At 40.5% G+C, this 22,573-nt stretch overlaps 1 protein-coding gene across 1 annotated transcript in view; it reads right to left on the bottom strand.

The window, feature by feature from the left end:
• LY75 (lymphocyte antigen 75) overlaps positions 1–22,573 on the bottom strand; it is a 3,856,564-nt gene that overhangs the window by 3,141,312 nt on the left and 692,679 nt on the right. Inside the window, exon 7 of the mRNA XM_044074746.1 lies at positions 739–927. Coding sequence (XP_043930681.1) covers positions 739–927 — 189 coding nt within the window. The remainder of the gene's footprint in view (positions 1–738; positions 928–22,573) is intronic.

Here is a 22,573-nt window from a genome sequence, read left to right as displayed (position 1 = left end):
GACTTGACAGAAAAAAAAAAAAAAAGAAAACACTCAAATTAAGGGAGGACAGGTGAAGAAGCTTAAGGGATAGTCCTGCTTAAAAAATAAACTGAGAACATTCACTATTTTGTAGCAAAATACATCCAATATCTTGAGAGAGAGTGGATCTGCTTCTGTAATGATATGGCAGCAAATGATATCTGAGGTATGTTAGGCTGGTGCAACACTGTAGGTAAAGGGACGAGCTTGAGAGTTGGATCCAAGAATATTGAAGAAGCGGCTGAATTGGATCAGAGACGCATCAGTTGAGGAATGAATAACAATGGCAACATCAGATCCACAAATTTTATGAGGAACGGACCAAAAAATATGAGAGAAAAATTTGGACAGTCTGCAAAAATCTTAACAGCTGAGAGGTATGGGCACCACCATGATTTGTATTCTGACTATGAGCGAGGCACATCTGCACTTCACAGCTTGATTCCATGGTACTGGCTATAGTTGTAGCAGCTTCCAAGTTTCCTACAGATTGCACAATTAGTCTTGCAAAAAAAAAAGGGGGACCATCGTCCATCACAAGCTGTACCAGTTAAAAGTGTGTAAACAAATGCCCTGCAAGAAAATGACTTACATGGATTGTAAATCCCTACAGCAAACCACATCTGGACTCACAACAAGAATAATGCTATCTTTTGATCTTATAGATGGATTACTTTCTTAACAGTTACACTAATTTTGTCATATATGACCACTTACCATTATGGAAGCTGGTAATTACTAATTCAACATCTGCTAAAGTGTGCATACTAATTAAGGTACTGTTATTGTCACTACAGATTTGGCTTGCATTATCCCAGGATTCCTTATTCTTGGGAGAAAAATAGCAAAATCCGTTGTAGGGTAGCCAGTCACGATCACAAACTGTTTCTTTGTAATTCCAGTCATCTGCAAGAAACAACAGAATCAAACATTGTTTTCAAATTTCCTATTAAAACCAAATCTTTAAAATTCAAGAGTCCTTTACAGCACATTTCAGGCAATCATTCTTTTTACTATTACTGTTAATGTGCGTATGTGTACATGAAGAGTCCTTTACAGCATGTTCATGGGGATCATAGGAAGTTACTAGGCTATTGGCCCAGAGACTCTTACAAGCCTAGCCAAGAATCTAGCACATGTTCCAACAAGTCAGCACCTTATGCCACTGTCCAGCAAGGACACAGGTGGAATCCCAGATGTGTTAAATTTATAGCGAATTACAGGGCCATTCTAAGCCTTGTCAGTTTCCTTCCCAAAAGTGAGAATCAAACACTGTTCCTTGTGTCTATGAGTCAAACACCTTAATCATTATACCAAACCCCCATCTTTATATCATAGGTTACTACTACGCTATTTGCCCTTGAGGGCCATTTTAAGCCTAAATAAACTTCCCAACTAAAAGTAAGAATCAAACCCTGTACTTTGTACCTATGAGGTAACCTCATTAACCATTACACCAAATTCCAAGGCAATCACTGTTTTGACTATTACTGTTAACGTGCATATGGTACATGAGGAGTCCTTTACAGCACATTTCAGGCAATCATTCTCTTGACTAATATTGTTAATGTGCATATGGTACATGACAAGGCAGCATCTTTTTTTTTTTTTTTAAAGCTACGGTTACATTTACATATCACTCTGCAACTGAAATGTGATTGCAAACAACAGTTTCTACCACAGGTAAGTGTAAACTTAATGTGTTCACAGATACTTTATATTTACACATTTTTCAGAGACAAGTGCACTGTGTTCAGACTTTACATCCGCAGATCAAGTGTTCAACCAAGTTTCTGCTATGATATTGTTTTCACTATATGCCATGGCAATATGGAATATTTAGAAATGCAGTATTAGACAAGCCAAGATTTTTAAGGAGCAACAATGGAAAATAAAGCTGAACCTGAGAAAGCCCTCTGCAGTGAACTAATACTCAGGCATATCCTCCTTCCACACCTTTCTAAATCTGCAGAGACATGTCCCCTTTGGTAAACACTAGTATTACTGTACCTGGACTACAGGATATGCACCTCACTGGTCTCTAGTTCCTGCTATCATTCGCACAGTTTTTAGCCTGCAGGAGAAAGATAATAAAGTTACAGTAAAATACAATAACAATCTCAAAGTAGAATTCTGCTGCAGGGTCAAAACAAGAAAGAAACATTTGGAAAAGGAAATGAAAGATGAGAAAACAGGTACTGAGTGCAGAAGGCTCTTTCAAAGATCAGCTGCTACTGTGAGTACTCACATAACAGAAGCATCTTAATTAAAGGCACCTGTTGAAGTGGGAAACCAAATGGTTGCAATATCAAGAAAGGATACCAAAAAACCCTAAAGAGGGAAATATGAAGAAGGTAGACCTAAAGAGATTCAGTGCACCATGTGCAAGAGGGTAGCTTTCTAAAAGAACATCCTAATCCTGGACTGGAGATCCATACTGTAGTACTAAGTGAAAGTATGCAGTTATGACTAGGTGGCCATAACAGAAATGTCCACTGTAATCAAATTAAAAAAAATTGAATTTGTCACCTTTCTAGCAGAATGGCATTTCATCACATTAGACAAAGAACAGTTAGTCCTGCAATGGCAAAAAACAGCAGTGAACGAGACACTTAAAGTCTGCTTCCTCACAGGTGAATTAACCCTAGTTAGTTATTTTTATTTATTTATTCCATGTGTTGACTGGGATGATTGAGATGGGCAAAATGGCCATTTTCAGTGGAGGCCCAGGGAGAAAAGGTCCAGTGAAACAAGCATTTATGAGCAAGACATACATTTTATATAGTAAGAAAATAACAAAAATACAGTTCAGAGATAGCTAAAGGTACAGTTACAAAAAACACAAAAGTTTAGTTATTTACAGACACACCTAGATTATTAGAGCAGCATGTTATGTAGGCTTTAATTACCAGCCAAGAGTGACACAGGTGCGGAGCAAGGTCTTTTTTAGGTGGAGGTTCAATTCAGTTTTGAAGATCACTGGATTTTCAGTTTCTCTTACAGAAAATGGGAAAAAGTTCCATACTCTAGAGATTGAGGTAGAATATAATTAATTCCCAGTCTTATTGTTGGACTTGGTTACACTTAGAAGCATTTTATCAGTGGACTTTAGAGTTCTGTTTGGTGAATAGGGAGCTACGAGACTGGTCAGAGCAGGGCACTCTGCAGGTCTGTAGAGGAGACTGTGTATTACCTGTAGTTGGGTATAAGTGAAGACATATGGGAGTTGTAGTCAGTTACAAGATTTGAGTGATGAGCTATGGAGTGTTCTGTAAGCCATGTTTGTAGTGAATTTAGCTATTTCAGCACTGTTGCATTTTGTGGTTTGTGGTATTATTTAAATTGGCAAAGAGTGGAGAGGCATAGAGAAGATTTGGGAGAAGACATGCTGTAGCAATGGTAGCCTGGGCACAGTCAGTGAGGAACTGATTATCTCTATACAGAGTACCTAGCTTCAATGCAGCTTTTTAATAATACGAGCTACATGTAGATCAAATTTCATTTGGTCATCTATGGTGACTCCTAGCGACTTAGTATGTGTCACCATTTTTATTTTTTTTATTGTTTTTGGAAGTAATAGAAAAGTTATGTTTTAGGGAGTTAAACTACTTAGGGATAAATAGTCATGGGGTTATTTTTTTATTGATTATTAAGAGTTGGGAGTTATCTAGCCAAGATTCTAGGGTAGTGAAAGATTGTGGGAGTTATTTGGTGAAGGGCAGATACTGTTTTGGAAGAGCAGATAGTGTGGAGTCATCAACATACCGGATTAAAGAGGCATGCAGGGAGGCAGTGTGTAAATCAGTGATGAAAATCTTGAAGAGTAGTGGGCCTAGTACCGATCCTTGGAGAGCAAAGATGAAATTTGAGAGGAAAGAGGAGAACATATTCTTCCACTTTACTGTCTGCAGCATATTAGTAAGGCAGCGGTAGAACCAGTTAAGTACCCTATGGAGGAAAGTATGACTTGTCATTTTCTGTGGTGGACTGTATCGAAAGCAATGGATAGGTCTAGGAAGAGGTCTGACACCAGACTGTTTGAGTTTTTATGGTAGTTTCTTAAACCAATGAAACTTAGTAGGGTAGTAGTTGTGCTACGGTGGGATTTAAATCCATGCTGTGTTGGGGAAAGACAGTTTGAGCCTAGAATGAATTTAAGAATTTGGGTGTGAATGGGGGACTACCTTTGTGGAGTGATATAATACAGCATTTTTTCTACAGTTTGGGAACTTAGCTTTCTTTAACAGAACAGTTGACTAGTATTGATACTGGAAGGGTCTTTACATTGGCAGCAGTCTTGAGGTATAGAGGGGGAGGGTTGTCAGGGCTAGAGTAGTGGGTTTAAATTGCAGAATGATTTTTTGATGGTGGATATAGGCACTGAGGTAAAAGAAAATGGCTATCAAGTGTAATAGATTGGGTTATTATGGGGGGTTTGGTTGGAGTGGGGTTGGGAATGAGAGAAGCAACTGTGGTGATAAAATAAGAGTTAAATTGTAATGCTAAGTCTGCATCGTGTGTAGAAGTTCAGAGGGCTTGGCTGGGTAGTTTTGCCTGGGATTACAAGGTCTTTTATAGACTTCTAAAACAGGCTGGATTCACCTTGTGGCTGTTTGTATAATAGGATATTTTTGTCATTTCATACCTGCTACTTTACCTGGTTTGTGACTTGCGTTAAATGTCGAAGGATGGTGGGAGCAGGATTCTGCTTCCATGTTTTCCAAGCTACATGTCTCTTTTTCATTTTTTTTGTAGTATTGGTACTAAGCCAAGCGGAGGGTTTAGCTTTTATACCTTTTTACTCTAGTTGGGACTGCTTTGTGAAAAATATGGAGGAAGTTAAAAATTAATTTGGAGACAAAGACATCTAGGGAGAGAGAAAGTTTGAGTTCAATCAAATTTTGGTGTTGTGGAACAGAGATAAGAGAGTCCCTGTTGTATTTATTTCTCACTTCTTTCAATTGGTGCTTTAGGGTTATGTGGGACTGTTGTTTAATAGGTAATTAGGACACCACTGAAGAAGTTTGGTATGGTGTCATGATATTTGTATTTGTTAGGGTGAGATACAAGTACCAGTCTAACATTTTGTCTTTTCTGGTTTGTTTATGAAATCTTGTGGGGTTATTGATTAGTTGTGCAAAGTCATATAGTTGCATTTTACTAGATGAGTTGTTTGAATTAATGGCAGATGAGTCAATATTGACATCACCCAAGATTATTGTTTCTTGTTGGATGTTAGAGGAGATCCAGTATAACATATCCTTTAAGGGTAAGATACTTTTGCCTGGTGGAATATATGAGGCTGCTATGATAACACTTTTGTGCCGAGTTTAAACAAAGTTAGCAGTAGCTCAGCAGTATGAAACTGGGGTAGAGTGATGTGGTATGGTGAAATGTCAAACGAGATTTTGTAGAGAATAGATACTCTACTTGCTCTTTTTGTGAAGTCGAATATTATAACCTGGAGGGAGCACTTCATTTTTATATGTGGCTTCAGTCAAGGCTTCTGTGGTGACTAGAATCTCAGGGCAATATTTTGTAATCCATGCATGGAGCTCTTGGAGTTTATTACTGATGCTTCTTAGGACAAATGGCATATTTTGATGCCTGAGAGAGTATTTGGTTCAGAATTAAAAAGGATTCTGGTAGTGTAAGTGTGTGATATCTCCATTTAGTTTTACAGTTATGTAGAAGTGCTGCCAAAGGAAGAGCTGTTTTTTCTGTTAGCTGTTTTAATACATTTGACTTGAGGGACAGTATGGGGCTATTGTTGTAGGGAGAGGGAGTGAAAGGTTAAGAGTAAGTTGTTGCTTGTGAGTATGTGGATGTGGTAGATAATGGCTTGTTGATGTTGATCAGTGACTGTTGGTAAGATGTAGAGTATGCTAGTATGTAGAGAACTGACAGAAGCACAGCATGTAGGGGGGTTCACAGTGTATGACTTATTGGGTAGTGATAGGGGTGATGACAACGATACTAAGTGATCCTAAAGATGGGTGCATAGAGTTTGTGGTTGTGACAGAGTAGCTATTTGTTTAACAGAGATATGGCACTGGCTTTCAAGAATATAAGTGCGGCCTTAGTGTGTGGGGGGGGGTGATTGGTAATTGGGGGTATGGTAGTGAAGCGGAGTGAGGGTGAACAGAGATAGCCAGCACTCCTACGACAGCAGCTTGGTTTGGTTTGTTTGAGAGAAAAATAATCTATTTAGTATACAATCTCATGGTAAGGCTGCCTATGCAAGTAGTCTTGTCAATATGTCAATAAAAAGGGAAGGCACAACCCTACCAAGATTACGTACACATAGGTCAGTAAGAAGCTGAGATCCCTCATAAAATCCTCCAAAGCTAGTTACGAAAATAAAATTGCCAAAGATTCCAAAGACAACCACAAGGCATTCTATAGTTATGTCAAGAATCTAAATGGCGATGCTCAGATCTACTCTGAGCTACAACAGAATGGCACTAAATATACTAATCACAAGGATATTGCCAGTATCCAGGCAGATCGATTTTGTGCCAACTTCACCTCCTCTCATGCCCTAAAGGGCCCATGTCAATACCAAAAGATTGCCAAATTCTGGTAATCACGGCCACACAGGTAGAAACCACACTCTCCAAAGCTAATAATACAGCATCCATGGGACCAGATGACATCCCAGGCTGTGTACTACATGAACTACAAAATGAACTGGCACTTCACCTAAATGTCATGCCCACTGAGTGGTGCACAGCTACAGTTATCCCACTCCACAAGGGAGGATCCAATCCACCTTGGATCCCGGGAGCTACCGCTCCATCAGTCCAACAAGCCTGATCTGCAAGGCCATTGAACGCATTATCATGGAACATATAAACAAAGACATTGGTAGCCTTCAAACACTGGACCCCACCCAGTTTGGGTTCATTAAGGGCCTTTCTTGTCTCCTGAACCAAAATGACTTCTTCAAATCAGTCTCCAGAGCTGTGGACGAGGGTAAGGCAGTCCCACACAGCCTATCTGGACTTTGCCAAGGCCTTTGACACCATCCCCAACTTTGGAATCATAGATAAACCTACTGAGCTGGGCATAAATCCCTACGTCACTGAATGGGTTGCCAACTGGCTTACTGACAGAACCCAGACTTTAAAAGTAGCTGACTCCAAATCCAGCTCCAGACAAGTGGAGTACCTCAGGGTTCAATTCTAGGACCGCTCTTGTTTGGCATCTACTTCTCTGAAGTACAGGCCAACACTAAGGGACTCTGGCTAACAAAGTTCACAGATGACTGCAAACTGGGAGCCATTATTGAATCCCCAAATGATGTGGATATTCCACAAAAGGGCCTTACAGAAACAGATGCTTGGTGCCAGAGCCATGGGCTCAAGCTTAATGTCAAGAAATGTTTAGTTATCTCCTTTGGGAAAAACCATGTACCCATGAATTACCACATAGGTGGCAGTACACTAAACACCGAAAGTGTGATGAGGGACTTAGGGACACAGGTGGACAGTGGTCTCACCTTCGATAACCACATTGCCACAACAGTCAGGAAATCCTTCAATGTGGCACACCTCATCACTAAGGGCTTTTCATCCAGAAAAAAGGAGGTCATTGTCCCACTGTACTCATCCCTCATTAGACCCATTATAGAGTACAACGCTCCATTTGTATGTACCTCACAAGACATCTGCAACAGCTGGAAAGGCTGCAGAAATACCTCACTAAAAGAATCACAGGCCTAAAGTAGATGCCCTATGCTGACCGTCTGAAAAACTCCAGCTATACTCTGTGGCATATCGTCTACTCAGAGGCAATCTCTGCTTAACATACCAGGCCATGTCAAACCCTGAGCTGCTGGACATGCTCCACTTAAAGAAATAGCAATCCCTCAGAGCCACACGCTCCAGGGATCTAAACCTTGTCATCACAATGAAAAAAATATGCTGGAGGGATAGGTTCCTGACCCAGAGACTCCCCATACTCTAGAATAAACTGTCCATACATGTCAAGCAGAGCGCCTCCTTGGCCCTCTTCAAAAGGAACCTTGACGATTGGATGGGAGATAGGAAATTCACCCCGGGGATCATGTCAGTCGCCCTGCTAGACAGGAGTCCAGGAAAGTAAATATTGTGGGAAGAAATATCCGGGGAACTGTTATGGCTAGGCTTGTATAGGCCCTAGGGCCGATAGCCTAGTACCAACCTATGAACCTATTAAGTAAGACCACTCTATTAGGTAAAGAGGATGAACATGCAAGATCTGAATCTCTGAAATTCTTCTAGCTGAGTACAATGTTATAAGAAAGTTACCCAAGATAAAACTAGAAGTAGGCCCAAATCAGGCCAGTGTTAACATCTCCAACATGATATTTAAGTCACAAGGAAGAAGTGCATCCTTGAAAGGGGTCTAATCAGAAAAATACACCTGAGGAATGAAAACTGTAAATAGCTGAAAAGTAAACCTTAAAGGAATAAATAAGTCAAATGTCAAATATTTTGGAGTGGTAGTCCAGAATTTGCTGCCAATATGCCCAATTCATTCCATGAAAGTCTGCCTCTAAAAAACTATCTTGGCTAGAAATACCACAATATCTATCCCACTCGCAACTACTAACTAATCAAACTTCTAAACAGGTCTGATTAATGTTGTTTCCTAAGCAATATTCTACAACAGCATGTTCTACGTAGACCACTACAATCTACTGATAAAGAACTCCTCCAAGTAACAAAATCACTCAGTTCTACAGAAGACTCTCTATACTCTCTTACATCTCCAGGATGTCAAACTGCCTACCTCTGGTCTTCAAACAAATAACTGTAACAAGTCTTTCAAACAGCAACTCAAACGACACCTCTTAAACTCCTGGCTTTGCTCTTACTCCACTCCTAGCTGAGTCCATATCTCACCTCCACTACCTCATTCCAGTTTTAGTCCCATCTCAGCCTCACTACTCTCTGTTACTGTTGAGCCTTTCTCTTTTCCTAACTTTACTTTCATTCACCAACTTTCTCTTAGAAAATTACTTTCCAACTATCTAAAATCCTACAATAAACCTAAATAAACACAGAATAAGCCAAAGAGCACAAAATGACAGTCTACTGCTAGAAAACAGTTCCTAAAGAGACAAAAAGTACAATTGTGTACACTTATCATAAATGTAGATGTTCGAGTGTATTCACTGTTGCAGTCATTACATTTGAGCAATCTGCTGGCAGGTTGCCCTCAGTCGGCCTGAATTCCAAAGTCTTGGGTCCTGCGTCAGCTGCTGTCTCCTCTTCCATGACGTCAGGTCATCAGGGGTACAAAACATGCAGCCGACGCCATTTTATATATATATATATATATATATATATACATACACACACATGCATCAATATAAACTTTACCTTCATCTACAGGCAAATACTCCACATAGATTGTAGAAGATAAAGAAGGAAAGATAAACTTTAGAATGACAGGGGGATGGCGGGAGGGTAACCTGGACTGTAACAGTGAATACACTCGAACATCTACATTTATGGAAAGTGTACACAACTGTACTATGTTCTTCGTGTTTCACTGTTGCAGTCATTACATTTGGGTAGAATCCCAAAGCTATGGTTGGGAGGCTGGAGCTAAACAGCATTAGGTGTGGCTATAAGGCCCTGCAGCACTCCAGTGGCAAAGCCTGCCCTGGACTTAGAGTAAAGAGGCAAATGGTAATGCTTTGTAAAGGTGTGAACAGAACTCCAAGTAGCAGCCTCTAGAATATCTTTGGTTGGTACTCCTCTGACAAAAGGCTGCTGAAGTAGCTGCAGCTCTGGTGGAATGATACCTAATGCCCTTGGGCACAGGTTTACCATGGTTTAAGTAGCAGAAACGGATGAAATGGCTTATCCACTTTGAAATTATCTGCTTTGAAATAGCTTTTCCTTCTGATCCTGCAGCATATGACACTAGTAATTGCTCAGTTTTTCCTTAGAGCTTTAGTCCTGCTCAAGTGGAATCTTAGCTGTCTGTGCATGTCCAAGGAATGCAGAATTCTCTCCCCTTTGTTCTGCGGATTTGGATAAAAAGTTGGCAAATGAATTGTTTAGTTAAGAGCCACACTGGAAACCACCTTAGGCATAAACGTAGGATTTATCCTCAGAGACACCTTGTCTGGGTAAAATATGATAAAAGGCTCTACAGCCATGAGGGCCTGTAGCTCTGAAACTCTTCTAGCTGAAGTAATTGCTAGTAGCAGAGCTGTCTTCCATGATAAGAACTTTATATCAGCAGTAGCAGCTGGTTCAAATGGTGGCAGGGTGAGCTTTTCCAACACATAATTGAGGTCCCATCCAGGTAATGGTGATCTTCTAGGAGGCCTTAAATGTTTGTCTCCTCTAAGATACTGCTTTATTAAAGGATGAGAAAAGATTGGTGGCTCTGTATTGTAATTAGCCGAAATGTCAGAGGCATGGATTTTGATTGATGAGAAAGATAGGCCTTTGTCTAGTATCTCAGTCAAGTATTGTAATATCTGAGGAATATGTGGTTCTGCTGTATCAGTTCCTTGTGCTTGATTCCAAGCACAAAATCTCTTCCCTTTGTCAGCATAAGATTTTCTAGTCCTAGGCCTTCTGGCTTCCAAAATGACACTAGTTAAACAATCGAAAAATAAATATCAAAACACCAACGACGCAGAACAAAGTAACAGCCAGACTGTGTTGAATGAATTAGTTTAATCAATTCTGGTACCTCGGCCTTCGCCTTCTCATGGAATAAATGTAATACACAATACAGTCACTTATAAATCATCCTGAAACATTTGCATGAATAATTTGTTTCAATAAAACAATTATTTTTCTTCTTAAAGCCACAACTACTTTCCCAAAAACTTTTTTAAAACAACATGCATTATTTAGCATATCCCAAATAAACCATTTCATAAGTAGAAAGATTTCATAAAAATAAAAAATAAAATGCTTTTATTATACAAAATTTATAATCGTATAATTTTATAATTTTATGATTTTATAACTTTATATTTCTAAATTCATCCCATTAGGAAAAAGAGTATTATAATTTATAATAAATCTAGATTCCATTTCCAACAACCTGTTATAAAAACCTAAATTGTTATCACCCACATCATTTGGTTTACCTAAAACACAAAAAACTAGCCCATCAGAAAGTCCCCTGTGCTGTTCACAAAAATGACTGGCCACCGGACTTTCAAACCTCCTATTCCTGATGTCTCCCAAATGCTCTAGAATTCTAAGCTTGACTCTCCTTCTGGTTTGTCCGATATACCATTTCTGGGTTGCACAGTTGCACCCTATGATATAAACCACCCCAGAAGAGTTGCAATTGAAGAATTCCAAAGCATTATATCTCACGTTGTTGATTCTTGTTCCATCTAAATTTCTAACTCTAGCACAAACCTTGCATCTCCCACACTGGTAAGTCCCTACCTTTCTATTCCTTGTTAACTTACTTCTAGTATTTAATATTTCCTTCAAGTTTTGAAATCTACCATAGGAAAATGTTACTGTGTTGGGAAACAATTTTCCTACCTTATCATCTCCGACAATGATAGGCCACAGTGACAATACTACTTTCCTTAAAATACTGGAAAAATCTGAGAATTTGTGTGTTTTGATATTTGTTTCATTTTCGATTGTTTAACTAGTGGCTATTTATGTCATTGAACGTAGCAGCAGCTACACCGGCGGGTGTAGCACACCATGGACAGTCTTTTAATTTCATTTCCATTTGGAAAGAAAGAGAGGAGAAGTTGGCAATGAGCGACCCTTGGGTAGTTTGCCAAAATGACTGTTCGGTCAAATATGAGGAGCTGGAGAAGGCTATGATCAAGGAAGTCACCACTTTTTATGACTTACGTTTATTGGAAAAATACATCAGTTCCAATATTACACCAAGGGGTCTCAGAATTGAGCGCTTACCAGCTTATGAGTTCACGGAGGAAGAAGCTGATTTATCTACTGAATGGAAAGCGATTTCGCTGAGATGCACGCTGAGTTGGCTTGGGGTTCTCGTAAAGAGAAATGAAAGGACACTTGACAGAGTCCGCTCCACTATTTTGGAGTTGCAGAAGGTACTTATCAGGGAAAGTTCAAAAAGTACTTTCGAAAGACACATGATAGATATTAAAAACAGAGTCATGAAAGTAGAGGCGGAGGTTATACAACGTAAAAAAAAGAAGTTTGTTCGGGACACTAATGATCATGAATCTGGTAAAATATTTTCTTGGCAATACAGCTTTAAGAAAGGGCGTACCATGAAAAGAATGAACAGAGGGGGTTTCAGATCTAGTGCTTCGAGAGATTCTTCAGTTTCCTCAGCGGAAACGGATTCTACTAGCAGGAAAAGTGTTTCCTTTGAAAATCTGAATTAGGAACAGGCTTCCGGTTCTGGACCGAACGGAGGGGTTAGCAATTCCAACCAGAGTCCCACTCAGAACAAAGGGCGAGGCCGGCGTTTTCAGGGGAAGGGAAGAAGAAGATGAAGATGTCTCTTCCAATTTTGGACCTTATAATGTTTTTGAATCTGGACTTATTACTTGTTCCTCATATGAATATGGACAGATTAATTTTTCTAGCACTAACTTTAACACAGGTGAGAATTTTTGTATAGTAAATTTATCGGATTTTGTTATATCAGATAACATTAAAAATGTGTTATGTAAGGGCACTAAATTTGTGCCAACGAGGTTCCCTTCTTTGGCAGACATAATTTTAGAAGCCAAAGAATTTTGTAGGAAGCTGCACTTGAGAGCGTTTTTTGCCAACAGGCCTGAAAATTGTGATGATAACCATGATAGTTCTGTATTAGATAGTCCATTAATGAATATGTCTCTTCATGAAAATGAAATTATTGATATTCACATGGAAGATGAATGTTTTTTGTGTACATCTGGTTTTGAATATAATACAGGATATGGAAAGTTTGATGTTCCCAAAGTTCCCAATCGAAGCAATTTTGTTCCACCGAAAGTCAATATGGCGATTAATGTTTTTGAAAAGAACATTGTTCAAGCAAATAGAGATTGAATATAGGAAATACAGAATGGGCAAAAAATTATATAATTTGAACAAAGGTGAATGGTTGGCCCTGAAGAGTTTGAGGGGGTTAAACAACCAGTATGTATTTACCCAATCTGACAAGGGAGGAAACTGGGTTATTTTGCCCAGGGAGAAATACAACTCTATAGTTTTAGGGTTGTTAGTGGAAAATAATACATACACATGTTTGACCTCAAACCCTATAAAGGAATTCAATCCAATGTTGCTAGAACTATTGGAAAGAGGTGACCGCCTGGGTTTTTTTTACATCAATGGATGTTAGGAAGTTATACATCAAAAATCCAAAAATGCTAGGTTTTTTATTATTCCAAAATTGCATAAGGATTTGTGGAACCCACCAGGTCATCCTATTGTATCTGGCAGGGGCGCCTATTTACAAAATATAGGGATCTTTTTGGATTCAGTGTTAAAAAGTTATCTTTCTAGGATTCCTGCTCATGTGAAAAACACCAGGGAAGTTAGCCTGGATGTAGGGGGGGGAACGGGCTGGGAACATGATTTTTATTGGGCTAGTGTAAATGTCAAATCATTGTACACTAGCATCAACAAAATATGGGGGCTTGAAGCTGTTGGCAAAATGTTGGGGGAAGGACCACGGACTTGTTATATCATTATAGGTTCATAGGTTCATACTAGGCTATCTGCCCAAGGGCATTTATAAGCCTAGCCCAGAGTTTTGTGGCTTTCGCCACCCCTTTAGTTTGTAGGAAACTATGCCCATTATTTTGCTGTGCCTCTGTCAAGCAGTGACACTGAGGTAATCCCAGGGGTATATCTGCGATCTCCCATCCATTGGTCAAGATTTCTCTTGAACAAGGCCAGCGAGGTGCTCTGCCTCACATGTACCGGGATTTTGTTCCACAGCATAGGGAGTCTCTGGGTGATGAATCTGTCCCTCCAGCATGTCCTATTAATAACCGTGTCAAGGTTTAAGTCTCCCGCCCTTGTAGTTCTTAGTCTTTTGGAATTTTGTTTAACACATAATTGTTTTGAGTTTGAGGACAGATATTTCCTACAGAAAGAGGGTACAGCAATGGGGCCCATGTCGCCCTCTTCAATTTATTTATGGCCCATTTTGAAAATTCATTTATTTATCCAAAGAACTTTTTCCAGAACAAAGTCGTGAAATATAAAAGATTTATCGACGACCTCTTGTTTCTTTGCAGGGGGGACCCATGCGATTTTGAGGAATTTATTCTGGAAATAAAAGATAATCCATGTGGCCTGGATTTTACTCATAATATAGGCAGGCACAGGATTCAGTTTTTGGATATAGAACTTTATGTAGGATCTGACAATAAAGTGCAATACAAGCCTTTTCATAAGGTTACAGCAGCTAATAATTTTTTGCATGCATCTAGCATGCATAGTATCCATCTTAAAAATTCCCTTCCATTAGGAGAGTTTAAGCAATTCGACAAATACCTCGGAAATGGACAGGATGAGCACTGAATTTAATAAAATTGAGACAAAACTCAATGCAAGAGGTTATTCCAATAGCATAATAAAGGAAGCTAGAGAGCATGTTGAACATGAATTAGGAATGAGCGGATCAAATAGAAAAAGGCTTGTATATAAAACAACTTATTTGGAGGAAACTAGGGACCAGTTTTTGAGTGTTAGAGGGGATGCATATGAGGATAGTATATTTTTTGTTAACAAATTCTCAGATTTTTCCAGTATTTTAAGCAAAGTAGTATTGTCACTGTGGCCTATTATTGTCGGAGATGATAAGGTAGGAAAATTGTTTCCCAACACAGTAACATTTTCCTATGGTAGATTTCAAAACTTGAAGGAAATATTAAATACTAGAAGTAAGGTAACAAGGAACAGAAAGGTAGGGACTTACCAGTGTGGGAGATGCAAGGTTTGTGCTAGAGTTAGAAATTTAGATGGAACAAGAATTAACAACGTGAGATATAATGCTTTGGAATTCTTCAATTGCAACTCTTCTGGGGTGGTTTATATCATAGGGTGCAATGTGCAACCCAGAAATGGTATATTGGACAAACCAGAAGGAGAGTCAAGCTTAGAATTCTCGAGCATTTGGGAGACATCAGGAATAGGAGGTTTGAAAGTCCGGTGGCCAGTCATTTTTGTGAACAGCACAGGGGATTTTCTGATGGGCTAGTTTTTTGTGTTTTAGGTAAACCAAATGATGTGGGTGACAACAATTTAGGTTTTCATAACAGGTTGTTGGAAATGGAATCTAGATTTATTATAAATTATAATACTCTTTTTCCAAATGGGATGAATTTAGAAATATAAAGTTATAAAATCATAAAATTATAAAATTATAAGATTATAAATTTTGTATAAATAAAGCATTTTATTTTTTATTTTTATGAAATCTTTCTACTTATGAAATGGTTTATTTGGGATATGCTAAATAGTGCATGTTGTTTTAAAAAGTTTTTGGGAAAGTAGTTGTGGCTTTAAGAAGAAAAATATTTAATTGTTTTATTGAAACAAATTATTCATGCAAATGTTTCAGGATGATTTATAAGTGACTGTATTGTGTATTACATTTATTCCATGAGAAGGCGAAGGCCGAGGTACCAGAATTGATTAAACAAATTCATTCAAAACAGTCTGGCTGTTACTTTGTTCAGCGATGTTGGTGCTCCAAAATGACATCCATCACAGCTTTACTGAGAGGTGTCGTTTGTATGACTACATGATTAGCCATGCTGCCAGGTTCAGAGTCTGTAGTTGATTGTGCAGGATCTGATTGTTTTGCTGGGACAGTAGTTGTGGTATTTGATGCAAGGTCCAAGCTGGGTATTGAGACAAGTTCCTTAGGATTGGGTACCAGTATTGGCGAGGCCAGTGCGGGGCAATTAATATCATCTTTGGCTTTTCTTGTCTTACTTTTAGGAGGACCTTGGGTAGAAGAGGCAGAGGAGGAAAGGCGTAAACTGACAGGTTTTTCCAACTGAAGGATAGTGTCCACTTTCCATGCTTGTCTGTGATAAGTCCTTATGCAGAATCTTTTCAATTGATAATTTTGAGGAGAAGCAAAAAGATCTATGTCTGGGCTCCCCCATTTCTCTGTTATCATGCTGAAGACTTGTGGATTTAGTTTCCACTCGTGAGGATCCATAAGGTTTCTGCTTAAATCGTTTGCCAGACTGTTTTGTTTTCCTGGCAGGAATTGAGCTTGAAGATGTATTTGGTAGGTCAAAGCTGTGTCCCACAGTGCCATGGCTAATCTGCAAAGGAGGTATGAGTGTGTGCCCCCTTGCTTGTTTATATACCACATGACTGTGGTGTTGTCCGTCTTTATCAGTAATTGCCCTGGATGAAGTAAGTCCTTGAAGGCTGTTAGGGCATTTTGAACTAGCTAGCATCTGTTTCTGGTTGATATGTAGATGCATTTGTTTTGGTGCCCATATACTCTGAATGCATCTTCCTGCCATGTGGGCCCCCCCCCAGGCATAATCTGATGCGTCTGTTGTTAAGGTTTGGCTGGCAGGGGTAGAGTGAAGGGCCGTCCCATGTTTTGGTGACAGGCCTTTCCCCACCATAGAAACTCCGTTGCAAGCAGGGAATGAGAGGAATCATTGTTTCCAGGCTGTGTGAATGTTGACTCCATAAACTTTTTTAGGTACCAATGAAGTTTCCTCATATGCAGGCTTGCATATGGAATTAGTAGGATGCACGATGCCATGTAGCCCAGAGCCTGCAGAATTTGTCTTGCAGAAGACTGGGCTTTCGTTGCCATCAGTTTGAAGTAAGCAGTCAGTTGCCTTTGTTTGTCTGGTGTGAGGTAAGCCATCTGGGCAGTTGTATTCAATCTAGCACCCAGGAATGTTATCTTTTGGGAGGGTACCAGTTTTGATTTCTTTTCATTTATTGTGTACCCTAGGCATGTTAGAAACCTTTTCACAAACGCCAGGTGTCGAAGAAGAGTGTCCTTGTTGTCTGCTTGAATGAGACAGTCGTCCAAGTAAGGATATATTTGTATACTTCTTGGCCTGCAAAATGCAATTGCTGGTGCCAGGCACTTTGTTTAGAACCTGGGGGCAGTAGATAAGCCAAAGGGCAGTGCAGAGAATTGGTAATGCATTAATCCAACCTTGAATCTGAGGTATCTTCTGCATGACTGTCTTATTGGGACATGCAGGTATGCCTCTTTTAGGTCTAAAGTCACCAGCCAAACATTATTGCCCAGCATGGGCAGAAGCTGCTGCAAAGTCAGCATTTTGAATTTTGGAATGTCCAGGTATGCGTTCAAAATAGATAAATCTGGTATCGGCTGCCAGGCCTTGTCCTTTCTGGGTACCAAGAACAGTCTTGAGTAAAAACCTTGTCCTTTTTCCTATTCTGGTACTGTCTGAATGGCCCTCATATCCATGAGTGACGTAACCTGCTTCTGTGCCTCTGCCCATTGATTTTTTGGCAGATCTGGCCAACCATTTATTATTGGCAGAGTGTGGAAATGGAATCTATATCCCTGTGATACGATGTTTAGTACCCACTTGTCCTGGGTTATTAACTGCCAATTTTGAGCAAAAAGTGCTAAATTTTCCCCACATTGCCAAATAAGTGCTTGGTGTAAGCAGAGGGAAGTCATTGGGATTGCTTTCTGTAGGTTTGCGCTTTATCTCCTCCAGATTTGGAGGTGGATGTGCCCCATTGCTTTGACCTATATGAGTCTTGTGCCTGGCATCTGGAACCCTTAGGGCATCTGGATTTGCCCCTTTGAACTCTGTCTGACACAGGAAAGGAACAATTTTTTGTAGGCTGGTGGCTGCACTTGTAAGAAGTCTTTAACAGTTTGCATAGACTTAGCTTTGTCTTCCATTTTCTTTAAAACCTATTCTGCCTTAATACCAAACAGAGAATCATGCTGTAAAGGTGCATCTAGCAATTTAACTTTAACATGATCAGGAAAATTTTGTTCCTTTAACCAGGCATGCCTCCTAATCACAGATCCAGTAACTGCAGCCCTGCAGGAGGCCTCTAAAGAATCAAAACCACATTGCAAAGTATGCTTTCCAACTTGTTCAGCTGCATGCAATAATTCCTGCAATTCTTTATTTTCTGCCCTATGAAATAGTTTCAGGATCAGCAGCAGGGTTTCTAAATAAAAATTTATGTGAGTCAGGGACCCAGTAATATCTGTCAGGCTACTGGGAGCCAGAGGTAGGGAATCAGGGGTCAAGCTTGACTCCGAAAACACATCATCCACTATGTCTAAAACAGGAGTTAATGGCTAAAGGCTTGTGCTGAGGGAGAAGGAGGAAATCCCTGTGCCTCTTTTTTGATTCTGAGAAGTCTTGACTCTCCCAGTGAATATGCTCCCTCAAAGTATGCAAGGTTTCTCCAAATGAATAATCCTCAGGAGTAGATGCAGATGGAATAGACTCCTCAGCATTAGAATCTTCATAGGGAGGTAAAGATAATTCTTGATCAGAAGAGGAATCAGAAGAAATAGAAACCTGATCAGAAGATTCATAATCAGTGTCTTGCCTAGGCCTCTTATCTGGAGGGGGATGGGTACCCCTGATCTTCAGCCATTTTGATCATCTGTTTTTTAGGCATAGAGGCCTGTGCACATGGCTCATGCGTCATTTTTTTAGTTTTAGAAGTTGCTTTTGTCTTTGGTTTTGCAGCTGTCGTCGGTTTGATATATAAATGTTGAGGCCTGAATACACCCTCAAAAGGCTGTGCCTGCTCAGCGGCTCCGGACCCATCTGAGGGAGATACAGCCATCATTCCAATACCTTGAGTATCTTGAGGCATGCCGGACTCCACATGGGTGCCGGTAGAGGCCTTCAACTCGAAGGTAGCAGGTATCAGGGGCTGCGAAAGCACCTCACTGAGTACCGGCGAACCGGCGACTGGCTTAGGAGAAGCTTCGTCATCTGTGTTGGCTCTCGACTGCCTTTCTCTGTCCTTTTCTTTACATTTTTTATGTACTCCGGTAGTCGGATTGCTATCCGGCGACATTTCTAGGTAGTTACATTTATTTACAAAATACTTTGATGCAAAAATATGCCGACGCTTAATAGTGCTTTGGTTAAATCTAGCACAAAACCGACAGTCAGGCATGTTGTGATCAGGGCCTAGGCAAGGAATACAGTATAAATGGAAATCCTTATGAGGTATTTGCTTCCCACAAGTAATACAATTATTAACTTTTTCTGACATCGGTAAAAAGCAAGAAAAAATTTCCCCAACGGGGTATTTAGCTTTTGTGAAGACTTCGGTTCTGAAACTCAGACTCGAATATTTCAGTAGTCATCCGACCGACACTTGCGAAATGCTTCTGCTTCGGGCACCGTGTGGCAAGAAAGACTAAAGAAAATGGCGTCGGCTGCATGTTTTGTACCCCTGATGACCTGACGTCATGGAAGAGGAGACAGCAGTCGACGCAAGACCCAAGACTTTGGAATTCAGGCTGACTGAGGGCAACCTGAAAGCAGATTGCCCAAATGTAATGACTGCAACAGTGAAACACAAAGAACATCGGTAATTGAGAAGCATCTAACAACATGCCTTAAAAGCTAGTATTGTTAACTAATTTGAGCCTACAGCACCTTTTTTGTATAGTTCCAGTTAACACCTATAACTCCTTATGATGCCCAGACCTGTTTTGGGTCTGACTTTGTTGATTAAGAGACTAACCAGCTAATAGGAAGTATTAGAAAGGGCATGGGGTTATTAATACATGATACTAAAATTAATCAGTCTGTTGCTATAATTGATATAGGTTCATAGGTTTGTACTGGGCTATCTGCCCGAAGGCATATATTAGCCCAGCCATGTTGTGCGGTATTCACCGCCCCTTTAGTAGTTCCCTAGACCCTTGTACTAGCAGCTAGTACCCTTGGCCCCTATCTAGTAGTGCTGTTGGTGTGATCCCCGGTGTGAACTTTCTGTTACCCATCCACTCATCAAGGTTCCTCTTGAAGAGCGATAGTGAGGAGCTCTGTCTTATGTCGATCGGGACCCTGTTCCATAGTAAGGGAAGTCTCTGCAAAGGGAATCTATCCCTCCAGCATGTTCTATTCATTGTTGTGTTGAGGTTTATATCCCTAGAGCGTATAGATCGAGTAGATTTGGTTTTGCTAAGATGGAGCATGTTCAACAATTCTGGGTTGGACATGGCCCTGTACATTAGACAGAGATCGCCTCTGAGAAAGCGGTATGCAACAGAGAACAGTCTTAGCTTTTTCAATCGTGCTGCATAGGGCAACTGTTTGAGTCCAGTAATCCTCTTGGTTAGGTACCTTTGTGGTCTCTCCAGCTGCTGGAGATGTCTAGCCAGGTACATTCCAATTGGTGCATTGTACTCAATAATGGGTATGATGAGGGAAGAGTAGAGGGGCACCATTACATCCTTAGATCTTGATATGAACCCTTTCGTGATCAGATGGGTCACATAGAAGGATTTTCTAACCACTTTGGCAACATGTTATCAAGGGAAAGCTGACTATCTACTTGGGTCCCTAGATCCCTTATTTCTTCTTCAGATTTCAGGGGATTGCCTACTATGTTATAGTTTGCGGTTACTCGTTTTTTTCCAAAGGGGATTACTACGCATTTGTTTGCATTTAGCTTGAGACCATGGCTTTGACACCATGCATCAGTCTCATTTAGGCCCTTCTGGAGGATCTCCATGTCAGCCGGAGACTCTATTATAGCACCCAATTTGCAGTCATCCGCAAACTTGGTCAGCCACAGCCCTTCCGTGCTTGCCTGTACTTCTGAGAAGTATATGCCAAACAGGAGGGGCCCCAGGACAGAGCCCTGAGGCACACCACTCATTACTGGTCTGGATTCGGACATAGATCCTGCTACTCTTACTTTACGGGATCTGTCTGAGAGCCAGTTTGCGATCCATCTTGTGACGTAAGGGTTTATGCCCAGGCTGGTGAGCTTATCAATAATACCTGAATGGGGAATGGTGTCAAATGCTTTAGCAAGGTCAAGGTAAGTCGTGTGTACCTCCTTTCCCTTATCTATAGCCTTAGTAACTGTCTCAAAGAAATCCACCAGGTTCAGGAGGCATGATCTGCCCTTGACGAAGCCGAACTGTGTGGGGTCCAGTGACTGGAGGTTCCCAATCTCTCCATTTATGAGTTCCATAATGATTCGCTCCATAGCCTTACAGATCAGACTGGTCAGGCTTATTGGTCAGTAGTTCCCAGGGTCAGTTGTGGCCCCACCCTTGTGTAGCAGGACCACCATTGCTGTGCGCTATTCTATGGGCACATATCCTGTGGAGAGGCTGAGACTGAACAAGGTATTTAGATGCGATGTTAATTCCTTTTGGAGCTCGCGTATGACACAGCCTGGGACACCATCTGGTCCCATGGAGGCAGTGTTTTTAACTTTAGATAGAGCCTTGTTAACCAACGTATCAGTAATAATTGGACTTACACAATCCCTAGAATGGTAATAGGCCCTGTAGGTGGTGAGGGGGGGGAGAAATTTGCACTGAACCTGTCAGCCAAGATGTTGGCAATGTCAGAAGGGTCAGTGTATTTTGTTCCATTTTGTACTAGCTCAGAACAGACCTGAGCGTTGCCATTTAGGATTGTGACGTAGCCATAGAAGGCCTTATGGTTATCCTTGGCATCCTTGGCAACTTTCTTTTCAAAATTGGCTTTAGTTGACTTGATGAGGGCCCTCAATTTCTTACTAATGCTGATCAGGGATGATTTTTCTACTTGAGATTTGGCCTTTTTTTGTATAAGTCTCCTCCTTTTATTGTAAAGTTTGCTTATGGCCGGGGTCCACCAGACTGGTTTCTTCTTGTTTGAGGAAGGAGTCTTGGTTTTATTTCGGATAGCACAGTCGATGCAATCCTGAAGATGCATATATAGTGCCTTGGTGTAGGATTCCACATCCTGGATATCATTATCCTTCTGCAAGGGAATAGTGAAGCTTTCCACTTCGGATGCAAGTAGTAGTAGTTTGAAGTTTGCTTTGGAAAGGTTTTTGACTATGGTTTCTTTGATTGGGGGAGGTGGAGGAGTGAGGATGTCCAGGGTTATCAGTTTGTGGTTGGATCTGACCAAGGAGGGGGTGATAACGGGTGTGGTACAATGGGCGCCCATATTTGTGATGATTAAATCCAATATGTTGACCCCTCTAGTGGGGGAACATACTAGTTGTTCAAGGGCATTTGAATTTATAAATTCTATGAATTGCTGAGCATAGGAGTTGGAACATTGATAGTTCGCCCAGTCTATACCAGGGTAGTTGAAATCCCCCAAGATTATGGTGTTGGGTAGGACCTTTATATTTTCCAATGTCTCAAAGAATGCAGAGTGAGCATCTTGGGACATGGTGGGCGATCTATAACTGGCTACGACTAGAAATGTGGTTTTGCCTGCTGATAGTTGCGCATGGATGATCTCTGGGGCATCATGCTGTGCTATTAACCTGGAGATATGGGTATTCTTGATGAATATGGATACACCTCCGCCCTTTGTACTGCAATCCGGTAACTGAGGCCGGAAGGTATGATATGAATTGTAATCTGGCAG

This window comes from Protopterus annectens, chromosome 6.part0 (assembly GCF_019279795.1).
Source record: "Protopterus annectens isolate FY-2018-M chromosome 6.part0, PAN1.0, whole genome shotgun sequence".
NCBI classification, from domain to species: domain Eukaryota; kingdom Metazoa; phylum Chordata; order Ceratodontiformes; family Protopteridae; genus Protopterus; species Protopterus annectens.
The sequence above is the reverse complement of the archived record's forward strand: the minus strand, read 5'-3'. Positions and strand labels throughout refer to the sequence as shown.